The sequence below is a fragment of the Ailuropoda melanoleuca genome, chromosome 3 (assembly GCF_002007445.2).
Source record: "Ailuropoda melanoleuca isolate Jingjing chromosome 3, ASM200744v2, whole genome shotgun sequence".
Lineage (NCBI taxonomy): Eukaryota > Metazoa > Chordata > Mammalia > Carnivora > Ursidae > Ailuropoda > Ailuropoda melanoleuca.
In genome coordinates, this window is record NC_048220.1 from 73,340,467 (window position 1) to 73,353,340 (window position 12,874).

Here is a 12,874-nt window from a genome sequence, read left to right on the forward strand (position 1 = left end):
GAAGGAGACTTTGAAGCCTGGCTTCTTGTAATTCTTCATGTTTTGGGTGAGATTAACATCCCCCTCCATAGATAATTAGAATGAGGCTCCTGTTGCAATAGAGTAACCTTTGGAAAAAGCACCATGATCCTAATATTTAAAATGAAAGCTATATCAGCTGGAAAAGAACTAATCTCAGTGACAAGATCATGAAATAAAACCCAAGATTTCTTTATTATCTATATTAAGGAAATTTGAAGAACTTTGGTAGCACAGATAGGAAAAATGTATGTGGGTATCAATGAGACAAAATTGTCCAGAAATGTTATCGGTATGAAGAAAAGATAACTATTTTCAGTTTTAGCAAGGCTCTAATTTGCTACAGAAATTTAAAAATCTTCAGAGATAAAGCATTTTCTACCACTCAAACTTTTGCAGAAGTGTAATTGAAGAGCATCCAATTCTAATTCACTTTTACTCTGATGTTTCAAATATAATCATTTAATCAGAATTATTTCATAGCAAAAAAATATTTTTTAACTAGGCTTCATGCCCAGTGTGGAGCTCAACATGGAGCTTGAACTCACAACCCGGAGATGGAGACCTGAGCTTGAGATTAAGACCCAGACAGTTAACCGACTGAGCCACCCAGGTGCCTCTGAATCAAAATTATTTCAAAGTTGACATATTTTGATTGAAAAAATATTTTCAACAGAGGGAATTCCATTAACATCATTTAGATACATAATTACTTTTTATATATACTGTTTCTTTTATTTAATCATTTAGTAAAATTATTTGTATTGGTATCAATTCTTTCCCATTTGAAATTTAAGCACATTTTATCTATTCATCAGTTCTATCCATATAAAATTTTATTAATCATTAATCATCTATTAATCATTCCATCCATATCAAATTGTATTAATCAAATTTTATTAATAGCCTCTGCTATTTTCCACTTTCCTTCAGAGTTATTAATTCTATCAAGGCTAATTCTGGGTAATTTCTAACAGGTCTAATATTTGTCAAAAATATTTTATTCTTCTTTCAATTTTTATTCAGTATCAAATGTTACCGCACAGTTTGAGTGACTATTTTGTGGATTATTTCTGTCACTGTTACTCATTGAGTTAATTACTCCTTAGACAAAAGCAAGACAATTATAAAGACTTTTATGAAAAAGAAAAAAATCCCTAACATAGGATTCCCTTTTAGGAATTCTGTGAAAGATCACATCATCCTATTAGGATTTCCCAAGAAAGGCAAGAAGGAGCCATATAATGGATGGCTGTTTTAGCTCTTGGCTATCACATGGGATCAAAACACCGAGGTCAAACAATTATGCTTTATACTGTGGTAAAAACATGAGCATTAAAAAAGGTCATTTACTTCTTTCAAACTAAAATGGAGGAGAGGAAGTTAGTAAGAGTATAAAGTAAGATTTTCTGTGTAAACAAATTGCTGAAGAGAAATAATGGACATATAAGAGTTCATTATTCTTTTCTATTTTCTATTACATTTAAAGTTTTCCACAGTAACATATTTTTTTTATTTTTAAAAATTTTATTTATTTGACAGAGAGACACAGAGAGAGAGGGAACACAAGCAGGGGGAGTGGGAGAGGGAGAAGCAGGCTCCCCACCGAGCAGGGAGCCAGATGAGGGGCTCGATCCCAGGACCCTGGGATCACGCCCTGAGCAGAAGACAGACGCTTAATGACTGAGCCACCCAGGCGCCCCCACAGTAATATATTTTAAAGACTTTATCGTTTAAAATATATACTGTAACATAATGAAGAAATATTTTTAAAGGGTATGCAAACTTTTATATATTGATATTAATTTTAAAAAACTGAAGATATGTTATTAAATCATACACTAGTGAAAACCTGACTATGAGGAACTAGAGTTGGTCAAGTATGCTAATATCTTTAAAAAAAGTAATCTGTGTATAACAGGAAAAAGCATATCATTATGTAGGTGCATAAATATCAAAGGACTTTATTGCTTGCTATGGGGGTGGCATAATGCCCACAGGTCAGGATAAATAAAGCTCTCTGTTGCTCTCTCCCCCTCACAAAGACCAGCCAGAAAGATGAGACAGAAATACAGAGTTTTTAAAGACTGTGTCCCTACTTTGGTGTCACTTAAAAGGAAGAGGCTGAAGTTATAGTGCATTATCTAGCTAAAAGCAGATTTATGCCATTTTGGACATAAGAAAATTAATCTGGAGTCAAATAAGTAACAGAGTAGTCAACTCTACATGAAAAAATAAGAAAATTTCTCTGGAGGTTGGTAGAAGGCCTAGGGAAATAAGGAATTCTGATGGTTATGGCCCAAATATAAGCAAATAGGGAAATTTTTAAATGAGTCCTGATAGATGTAAATGGCAAAAGACAAACAGGGGTAACATATATTCACTTGTAAGTCATTTGTATTGCTACCATATAAATCTTCTCTTACCTTTCTAGAAAGTCTGATATGCTTATAAAGACCTTGTATATACGGTAATCTCTGGCACACGATAAAGGGACTGATTCTCACATCTGAGTTAATGTGGAATGGAAATAGAAACAGCAAAAAAGTGTAGTGTAGATACTTTTAATTCCTCAAAAGAAGAATAAACTGAGTGAAAGGTGAATGGAAAGATAGTACTGGTCAACCCAATGATGTGAGAAAGACTGGTTCAAGATTTTGGAGTGGATGGGTGCTGCAGATAGGTAGGGCAGAACTAAAATAAATGACATAAGTAGAAGATAAACTATGCTTTTAAATTGCTTCTTTCAACTTTGCTACCGCAAGAGGTAGATAGTCACCTACTACTTTTAAACTATAAAATTGGGATGATGCAACACATGGATGCATTTTTTTTAGTCAAGCATAATTAACATACAGTGTTATTTTAGTTTCAGGTGTAAAATAGAATGATTCAACAATTCTATACGTTAATCAATGCTCATCACAATACGTGTACTCTTAATCCCCTTCACCTATTTCACCTGCACCCCCCCCCCCCGCCAACTCCATTCTGGTAATCACTAGTTTGTTCTCTACAGTTAAGAGTCTATTTTTTGGTCTGTTTTTCCTTGACTGTTTTGTTTCTTAAATTCCACATATGAGTGAAATCAGATGGTATTTGTCTTTCTCTGGCTGACATCTCATTTAGCATTATACTGCTAGATCCACCCATATTGTTGCAAAAAGCAAGATTTCATTCTTTTTTATAGCTGACTAATATTCCATTGTGTGTGGGTATACACATATATACATACACTCACTTTTTGTGTATACACACACACACACACCTTTTTTATCCATTGATCTATGGATGGACACTTGGTTTGTAAATAATGGTGCAATAAACACAGGGGTGCATTCACTTTTTCTAATTAGTGTTTTCATTTTCTTTGAGTAAATATGCACTAGTGGAATTACTGGATCACATGGTATTTCTATATTTAAGCTTTTGAGGAAGCTCCATACGCTTTTCCACAATGGCTGCATCAATTTACATTCCCACCAAAAGTGCATGAGGGTGCCTTTTATTCCACATACTTGCCAATACTTATTTCTTGTGTTTCTTGTTTTAACCATTCTGACAAGTGTAAGGTGGTTTTGATTTGCATTTCCCTGATGATGAGTGATGCTGAGCATCTTCTCACATGTCTGTTGGCCATCTATATGTCTTCTTCAGAAAAATGTCTATTCATGTCCTCTGCCCAATTTTAATCAGACTGTTTCTTTTTGGTGTTGTGTTATTAATCCCTTATCAATTACATCATTTGCAAATATCTTATCCCATTCAGTATGTTGCCTTTTTGTTTTGTTGATGCTTTCCTTCACTGAGCAAAAGCCTTTTATTTTGATGTAGTCCCAATAGTTTAATTTTGCTTTTTCTTCCCATGCCAGAGGAAACATATCTATAAAAATGGCTGATTTCTATACGTGGTGTCAAAGAAATTACTGTTTTCTTCCAGGAATTTTATAGTTTCAGGTCTCACATTTGGGTTTTTAATCCATTGTAGTTCACTTTTGTATATGGTGTTAGAAAGTTGTCCAATTTCATTCTTTTGCATGTAGGTGTCCAGTTTTCTCAACACCATTTATTGATGAGACCAACTTCCTCCCGTTGCATATTCTTTCCTCTTTTGTCATAGATTAATTGACCATAAAGGTGTGGGTATATTTCTGGATTCTATACTCTTCCATTGATCTATTTGCCCATTTTTGTGCAAGTAGCACACTGTTTTGATGACTACAGCTTTGTAGTATATCTTGAAGTCTGGGACTGTGTTTTGTTCTTTTTCAAAATTGCTTTGTCTACTTGGGATCTTTTGTAATTCCATACAAATTTTAGGATTATTTGTTCTAGATCTATGGAAAATGCTGTTGGCATTTTGGTAAGGACTGCATTAAATCTGTAGATTTCTTTGGCTAGTATGGACATTTAGAAAATATTGGTTATTCCAAGCCATGAGCAGAAAATATTTTTCCATTTGTTTGTATTGTCTTCAATTGTAGTTTTCAACGTTTTACAGTTTTCAGAGTATAGGTCTTTTACCTTTTTAGTTAAGTTTATTAGTAGGTATTTATTCTTTTTAGGGCAATTGTAAATGGGATTGTTTTCTTAATTTCTCTTTCTGCTACTTATTAGTGTATAGAATTACAACAGACTTCTGTATGTTAATTTTGTGTCCTGTGACTTTACTGAATTCATTTATCAGTTCTAGTAATTTTTGGGTGTAGTCTTGAGGATTTTCTATATGTAGGATCATGTCATCTGAATATAGTGAAAATTTTACTTCTTCCTTACCAATTTGAGTGACTTTTCTTTTTCTTGTCTGATTGCTGTGGCTGGGACTTCCAATACTAGGTTGAATAAAAGTGATGAAAGTGGACATCTTTGTGTTGTTCCTGATCTTAGGGGAAAAGCTCTTAGCTTTTCACCAATGAATATGATGGTAGCTGTGGATTCTTCATATATGGCCTTCATTATGTTGAAGTATGTTCACTCTAAACCTACTTTGTTTTTTGTCATGAATGGATGTTGTACTTTGTCAAATGCTTTTCTGCATCTATTGAGATGATCATATGGTTTTTATCTTTTCTCTTATTGATGTGATGCATCATACTTATTGAATTGCGAATATTGAATCACCTTTGCAACCCAGCAATAAATCCCACTTGATTGTGGTGAATGGTTTTTGTAATGTTTTGTCGCATTCAATATTTTGTTCAGATTTTTGTCTCTATATTCATCAGAGATATTGGCCTGTATTTCTCCCTCTCTCTCTCTCTTTCTTTTTTGGTAGTATTTTTACCTGGTTTTGGTATCAGGGTAATGCCACATTGAATGAATTTGGAAGTTTTCCTTTCTCTTCTATTTTTTGGAAAAGTTTAAGAAGAATAGGCATTCACTCTTCTGTATATGCTTAGTAGAACTCACTTGTGGAGCCATATGGTCCTAGACTTTTGTTTCTTGGGAGTTCTTTTTTTCTTAGTTTTTGTTTAAATTCCAGTTGGTTAACATACAGTGTAATAGTTTCACATGTAGAATTTAGGGATGCAACACTTACATACAACACTCAGTGGCTCATCATAAGTGCCCTTTCTAATCCCCCTCATTCACCAAACCCATCCCCTTGCCCACCTCCCCTCTAGTAAGCATCAGTTTGTTCTCTATATAATTACTGATTCAATTGTATTGCCAGTAATTGGTCTGTTCAAATTTTCTATTTGTTCCTGATTCAGTTTTGGGAGGGAATATGTTCCTAGGAACTTATCCATTTCTTCTAGGTTATACAATTTGTTGGCATATATTTTTTATAATATTCTCTTATAATCCTTTGTGGTATACAATTTCTTACAATTTCTATGATGTCAGTTGTTATTTCTTTTGTTTAATTTCTGATTTTATTTATTTGAGTCCTCTCTCTCTCTCTATGACTTTGGATGAAGGTTATCAATTTCCTTGATCATTTCAAAAAACCAGCTTCTAGTTTCATTAATCTGTTCTATGGTTTTTGTGTTTTTTTCTTAAAGATTTTATTTATTTATTTGACAGAGATAGAGACAGCCACCGAGAGAGGGAACACAAGCAGGGGGAGTGGGAGAGGAAGAAGCAGGCTCATAGCGGAGGAGCCTGATGTGGGGCTCAATCCCGTAATGCCGGGATCACGCCCTGAGCCAAAGGCAGATGCTTAACCGCTGTGCCACCCAGGCGCCCCTGTTCTATGGTTTTTTAAGTCTCTATTTATTTCTAATCTTTATTATTTCCTTTCTTCTACTGACTTTGGTTTTGTTCTTCTTTTTCTAGCTCCTTTGGGTGTAAGATTAGGTTATTTGAGGTTTTTCTTCCTTCTTGAGGTAGGCCTGTATGGCTATGATATTTCCTCTTAGAACAGTTTTTGCTGCATCCCAAAGATTTCAGATCATTCGTTTTTATTTTCATTTCTCTCCATTTAATTTTTAAAATTTCCTCTTTGATTTCTTGTTTGACTCATTTATTGTTCAGTAGCATATTATTTAATCTCCATGTATTTGTGTTCTTTCCAAATTTTTTCTTATGATTGGTTTCTAGTTTCTACTATTATGGTCAGAAAAAAAATACATGATATGATTTCAATCTTTTTTAATTTGTTGAGATGTGTTTTGTGACCTACCGTATGCTTTATTCTGGAAAAGGTTCCATGTGCACTTGAAAAGAATGTGTATTCTTCTGCTTTATGATGGAATGTTCTGAATATATCTGTTAGATCCATCTGTTCCAATGTGTCAATCAAAGCCCATTTCTTTTGTTGATTTCTTGTCTTATCTATCCATTGATGTAGTAAAAGTCCCCTACTATTATTGTGTTACTATTGATTTCTTCCTTTATGTCTGTTAATAGTTGCTTTATGTATTTGGGTTCTTCCATGTTGAATGCATAAATATTTACAACTGTTTTATGTTCTTTTTGTTGGCTTGTTCTCTTCATCATTATGTAGTATCTTTCTTTGTCCCTTGCTACAGTCTTTGTTTTAAACTATATTTTGTTCCATATTAGTCTTGCTACCTCGTTTTCTTTTTATTCCATTTGCATGTTTTCCCATCCCTTCACTTTCAGTCTGCATGTGTCTCTAGGTCTGAAGTGAGTCTCTTATGGGCCGCATATAGATGGGTCTTGCTTTTTTATCCATTCTGTCACCCTATGTCTTTCGATTGACATTTAGTCTATTTATAGTTAAAGATGTTATTGATAGGTATGCCTTTTGTTACTTACTACCATTTTGTTACTTTTTTTTTAAATGGTTGTTTCTATAGTTCTCCATTCTTTTATTCCCTTGCTTTCTTTCCCTTGCGGTTTGATGGCTATCTTTAATGGTATCCTTGAATTCCTTTCTCTTCATTTTTGGCATACCTATTTTAGGTTTTTGATTTGTGGTTACCATTAGGTTCATCTATAACATCCTATACATATAGCCATCAATATTAAGTTGATGGATGCTTAATTTTGAACCCATTCTAAAAGCACTACACTTTTTCTCCCCCCCCAACCTTTTTATGTATATGATAGCATATTTCACATCCTTTTGTAACTTCCTTGACTGATTTTTATAGTTATAATTGATTTTACTGCTTTTGTGCTTTAATCTCCATCCTGGTTTTATAAGTGATTAATGTACTACTTTTATTATGTTTTTATTTACCTGTGAGTTTTTTTTCCTTTCATAATTTTCTTATTGAGGCATGTTTTAATATAGAAGTATTTTTTCCACTGCCAATTCCCATAAGCCCTTTGAATTATGGCCACCTAAAGCAAATACTCTTTTCCGGTTAAAAAAAAAAATATGGGGAAGAAAGCTTTTATAGAGAGTTAAGAGTAAAATGTAAACAACAACTACAAATTGAATGTCTTATTAGAGAGGGAGAAGCATAATAAAAAAATAATTACCTGTTGATGATTTAATTTTTTAGATTGTGTACAGCCCGCAAAGCAAGGAGAAAAATATCCAATATTATCTCTTCCACAGATAGCAGAATAAAATGAAGATGAGCATTTACAGTGAGAATTGCAAGGAGCTGTCAGGTTTCCCAACTGCCCTGTTCTGTAAAAAAAGAAATTTAATGTAATTATAACACAGTATTATACTTATTAATGTATATATCAGGATATCAATGAAGTCCACAAAAATATGATTACTGAAATATAATTTCTTTTTAACAGGTTTATTGAAATATACTCAATATATACAACATACAACTTGAATTTTTTTGATACATGTATACACTTGTGAAAGCATCACCACCATCACCACAATCATGTTAACAAACATAATCCTCGGGGCGCCTGGGTGGCACAGTGGTTAAGCATCTGCCTTCGGCTCAGGGCGTGATCCCGGCGTTATGGGATCGAGCCCCACGTCAGGCTCCTCCGCTGGGAGCCTGCTTCTTCCTCTCCACTCTCCCTGCTTGTGTTCCTTCTCTCACTGGCTGTCTCTATCTCTGTCGAATAAATAAATAAAATCTTTAAAAAAAAAAAAAAAAAGAAAGAAATCCTGCCTGTCGCAAGGCAGCTGCTTTAAAAAAAAAACAAAACATAATCCTCACCCCCAAAATTTCATTGTGCCTCTTTGTAATACCTCTGTCCCCTGGGATCTGCTGATGCATTTTCTGCCATTATTCGTTAATTTGAATTTTATAGCATTTCATGAAATAGAATCGTACAGTATGGACACTGTCTGGCTTCTTTCATGCAGTTATTCTTTATATGGTCTTTGTATGATGATATGTCTCCATGTCTCTTGGGTAAATACTAAGAAGTAGGATCATATGGTAGGTGTTCATGCAACTTTTTGAGAAACTGTCACTTTTCCAACTTGGTTGTGCTATTTTATATTCCTATCAGCAGTGTATAAGAGTTTCAGTTGCTTTCTACATTCCGCACCAACACTTAGTATAATCAGTCTTTTTTTTTTTTTTTTAGATTTTTTTTATTTATTCATTTGAGAGAGAGAGAGATTGAGAGGACAAGTAGGATGAGGGGCAGAGGGGGAGGCAGGCTCCCAGCTGAGTAGGGAGCCCAATGCAGGGCTTGATCTCAGGACCCCAGGATCATGACCTGTGCCAAAGGCAGATGCCTAACCGACTGAGCCACCCAGGCGCTGCTGGTCGTTTTTAGACATTTGAACAAGGACATAGTACTTTCATATTGTGGCTTTTAATATTCCCTTCCCTGATGGCTAATGATGTTGGCCATCTTTCCGTATGCTTATTTGTCATCCGTATATATATTTGGTTAAATGTCTGTTCAAACCTTTTGCCCATTTTTATTGATTATTTTCTTATTATTTAAGCATTGAAAGTTCTTTATATATGCTGGAAACAAGTCCTTCATCAGATATATGATTTTCAAATATCTTCTCACAATCTATGGCTTGTTTTTTCATTCCCTTAACAGGGTCTTTCAAAGAGCAGAAATATTTTATTTTGATGTTCAACAATTAATCAATGCATTTCTTTGTGGATCATGTATTTGGTGCCATTATCTGAGAAAACTTTGCTGAACCCAAGTTTACAAAATATTTTCCTATATTCTTGGTATTTTATATTCACATCTACAATCCATTTTAACTATTTTATGTGCTACATGATATGACCCAAAGTTCATTTGTCTACATACAGATAGCTATTTGTTCCACCATCATTCGTTAAAATGTTCTCATAAGGACACTAATTTCCATTATCAGGGGTAGGGTGGTCTACCCTCAGGACCTTATCTAAACTTAATGATCTCCTTAAGGCTCCACCTCCTAACATTATCACATTAGAGATTTAGGCTTCAACTTATGAATTCAGTAGGAGGGTTGAACACATTCATTCCATAATAATCACTAAGTATAGTGTTAACTGTATGCTTTCATAGTTCCCTTCCATTCCTAGTTTCCTGGTTTATGAGGAGTAGATGTACTTTATCATGGAGCTTTTGGCATCTATTGTGATTATAGGTTTTTTCATTTGTAGTTTTTATTAATACGTGGATTATACCAATTGACTTTCAATATTAAAGCAACTTCACATTCCTTTGATAAATCTTGCTTGATCATGATATATTTTCCTTTTAATATCCTGCTGGGTTCAATTTGTCAGAATTTTGTTAACAGTTTTTGAATCTATGTTCATGAGAGAAATATGTCTATAGTTTTCTTACAATGTCTTTTGTCTAGTTTTGATATAAAGATAATGCAAGTTTCATAGAATAAGTTGGAAAGTATACACTCCTTTTCAATTTTTTGGAAGAATTTGTGTAAAGTCAGGTATTGTTTAAATATTTGGTTTAGTTCTCCAGTAAAAACATTTGGGCTTGGAATTTTCTTTGTCAGAAAGTATATAAATACAAATTTGATTTATTTACCAGATGCATATTTTTTTTTCTTAAATGAGTTTGTCTTTTGAAGGATTTATCCATTTCATGGAAGTTGTCAGATTTATGGGCATAAAGTTGTTTATAACATTACCTTACTATCCTTTTAATATTGGTGGAATCTATAAAAACATCACAACAGAACTCTAACTCTTGATATTGGTAGTTTTCTCTAGACTAGAGGTTTAACAATTTTATCAATCTCCTCATTTCCTCCATTGTTTTTCCCATTTCTAATTCATTGAATTATGTTCTAATCTCAATTGTTTCCATTCTTGTACTTACTTTGGGATCAATACGCTTTGATGTTTCTAGTTTATTAAGGTAGAGGGCAAGTGTCATTGGTTTGAGACTTTTTTCTTTTCTAATACAGCCCATATACATTTTCCCTTAAGTACTGTCTTAGCAATATCCTGTACGTTTTTTTACTTGTGTTTTCATTTTCATGAAATTTCATGAAATACTTAGAATTTTTCTTCTGAAGAAATTATTTGAACACAAGTTATTTAGAAGTTTGTTATTCAGTTTCCAAATATTTGGGGCTTTTCCAGAAATCTTTTTTTTAATAATGTAGTTCTAATTTAATTTCATCATGGTCAGAAAATTTAATTCCATTATATGATTTAATCCTTTAAATTTATTGAGACATACTTTACAGAATATGGTTTACTTTTGGTTTCCTGTGCTTTTAAAGAGAATGGATAGTCTTTGATAGGTGAAATGTTCTACAAATGTCAATCATGTTAAGTTGGTTGTTAATGTTATTCAAATCTTTTGTATCCTCACTGAGTTTTTTTGCCTACTTCTATTATTAAGAGAAGAGTATCAAAATAGCTGACTATATTTGTGGATTTCTGTATTTCTACTTGCAGAGTCTTTGCTTCACATATTTTAAAGCTCTTTCATTAAGCTCATAAACATTAAGAATTGTTTGAATTCTTGATGAATTGACCACTCTATTATAACATAATCACCTTCTTTATTTCTGCTAATATTATTTGCTCACAACTCTAGTTGGTCTACTATCATACTCCAGCTTTCTTTAGATTACTGTTAATATGCTACATCTTTCCCCATCCTTTTACTCATAATCTACTTGTGTCCATATTTGAAGCATATTTCTTTTATACAATACATATAGTTGGGACTTTATTTTTTTTAATCAAATTGGAAATTTTCTGCCTTTTCATTGACATTATATGCGATTACTAATATAGTTAGGTTTGAATCTATCCTTTCTATTCATTTTCTTTTTTATCTTTTCTTTGTTCTCTTTTTTCTTTTTTTGCCTAATTTGAGATTAAACAAATGTTTTTATAAAATTCTATTTTAATTCATGTGTCAGCTTGGCTTATTAGCTGTGATTCTGTTATTTTATGGTGCTTCAGAGTTTATATTATACAGCTTTAACTTAACACAGTCTACCAGCATGTGATATATGGCACTTTAAGTAAACCCATATTACGTTAATCTGTTTTAAACAATTATTTTAAAAGAGATTTAAATAAGAAAAAATACCTATAAATTACTGTTTCCTTTGTTCTTCTTTGCTTTATGTAGTTCATATTCTTACCTGGTGTCATTTTATTTCAGCCAGAAAGACTTTTTTAGACATTTCATGTAATGTAAGTCTGTTCAAATATTATTTACATTTTTATGTGTAAAATTATTTCTCCTTCATTTTTATAGACATTCTGACTTGGTATAGATATCTTTAAGTTTTTGAACATATGGAATACTAATAACTGTTAACGCTGGTTATATTAACATCTGAGTCAGTTATGGGTCAGTTTTGATCAACTGATTTAGCTTCTTATTATGGGTTGTATTTTTCTGCTTCTTTGAATTCCTTACAACATTTTACTGGATATTGGCCCTTGTAAATTTCAATCTTGGACGTTGAATATTTTTGTATTTTTGTGAATATTTTTAAACTTTATTCTGAAATGCAGCTAATTTACTTAGAAACACTTTTATTTGTCTTAGTTGATAGGCAGATTTGATAGGAAGAGCCAGAGTAGTACTCAGTTTAGAATTAATTATCAATCCTGTGAGCCCTAGCTGTATTGGTCTCTCTGAACTCTCAGCTCAATTTCCTCAACTCAGGGAATCAGCCAGAATCTGTCTCATCCCCATTCGCTGTGCTACGACCTTAAAATTCTATTAGGCAGTAAGCTAGAGGAATTGCAGGGCTCACCTTGAATGCTTCTCATCTCATGTACCACTGTCCTTCAATGACTGATTCCAATGTCTCGAAAACCACTGTTTCAATTTTTGTCAAATTTTTGGGTTTTTTGGTAGGAGAGGAAATCTGTTATCCCATCTTGGCTGGAAGTGAAAGCCCAGAACAATTTCCAAATATAAATTTAGAATGAAACCAAAGGGGTTTACTTTATATTATTAATCATTTGAAAAAGTACCTATAGTTAAAAATCATTTTAGATTATTATATTCTGACTTATAAACTATATATTTGAACAATTTTAGGTCT

The 12,874-nt window shown here is 33.1% G+C and overlaps 1 protein-coding gene across 1 annotated transcript in view; it reads right to left on the reverse strand.

The window, feature by feature from the left end:
* Window positions 1-12,874, reverse strand: part of SLCO6A1 (solute carrier organic anion transporter family member 6A1) — a 101,669-nt gene that overhangs the window by 25,907 nt on the left and 62,888 nt on the right. The window contains exon 9 of the mRNA XM_034655647.1: window positions 7,915-8,068. Coding sequence (XP_034511538.1) covers window positions 7,915-8,068 — 154 coding nt within the window. The remainder of the gene's footprint in view (window positions 1-7,914; window positions 8,069-12,874) is intronic.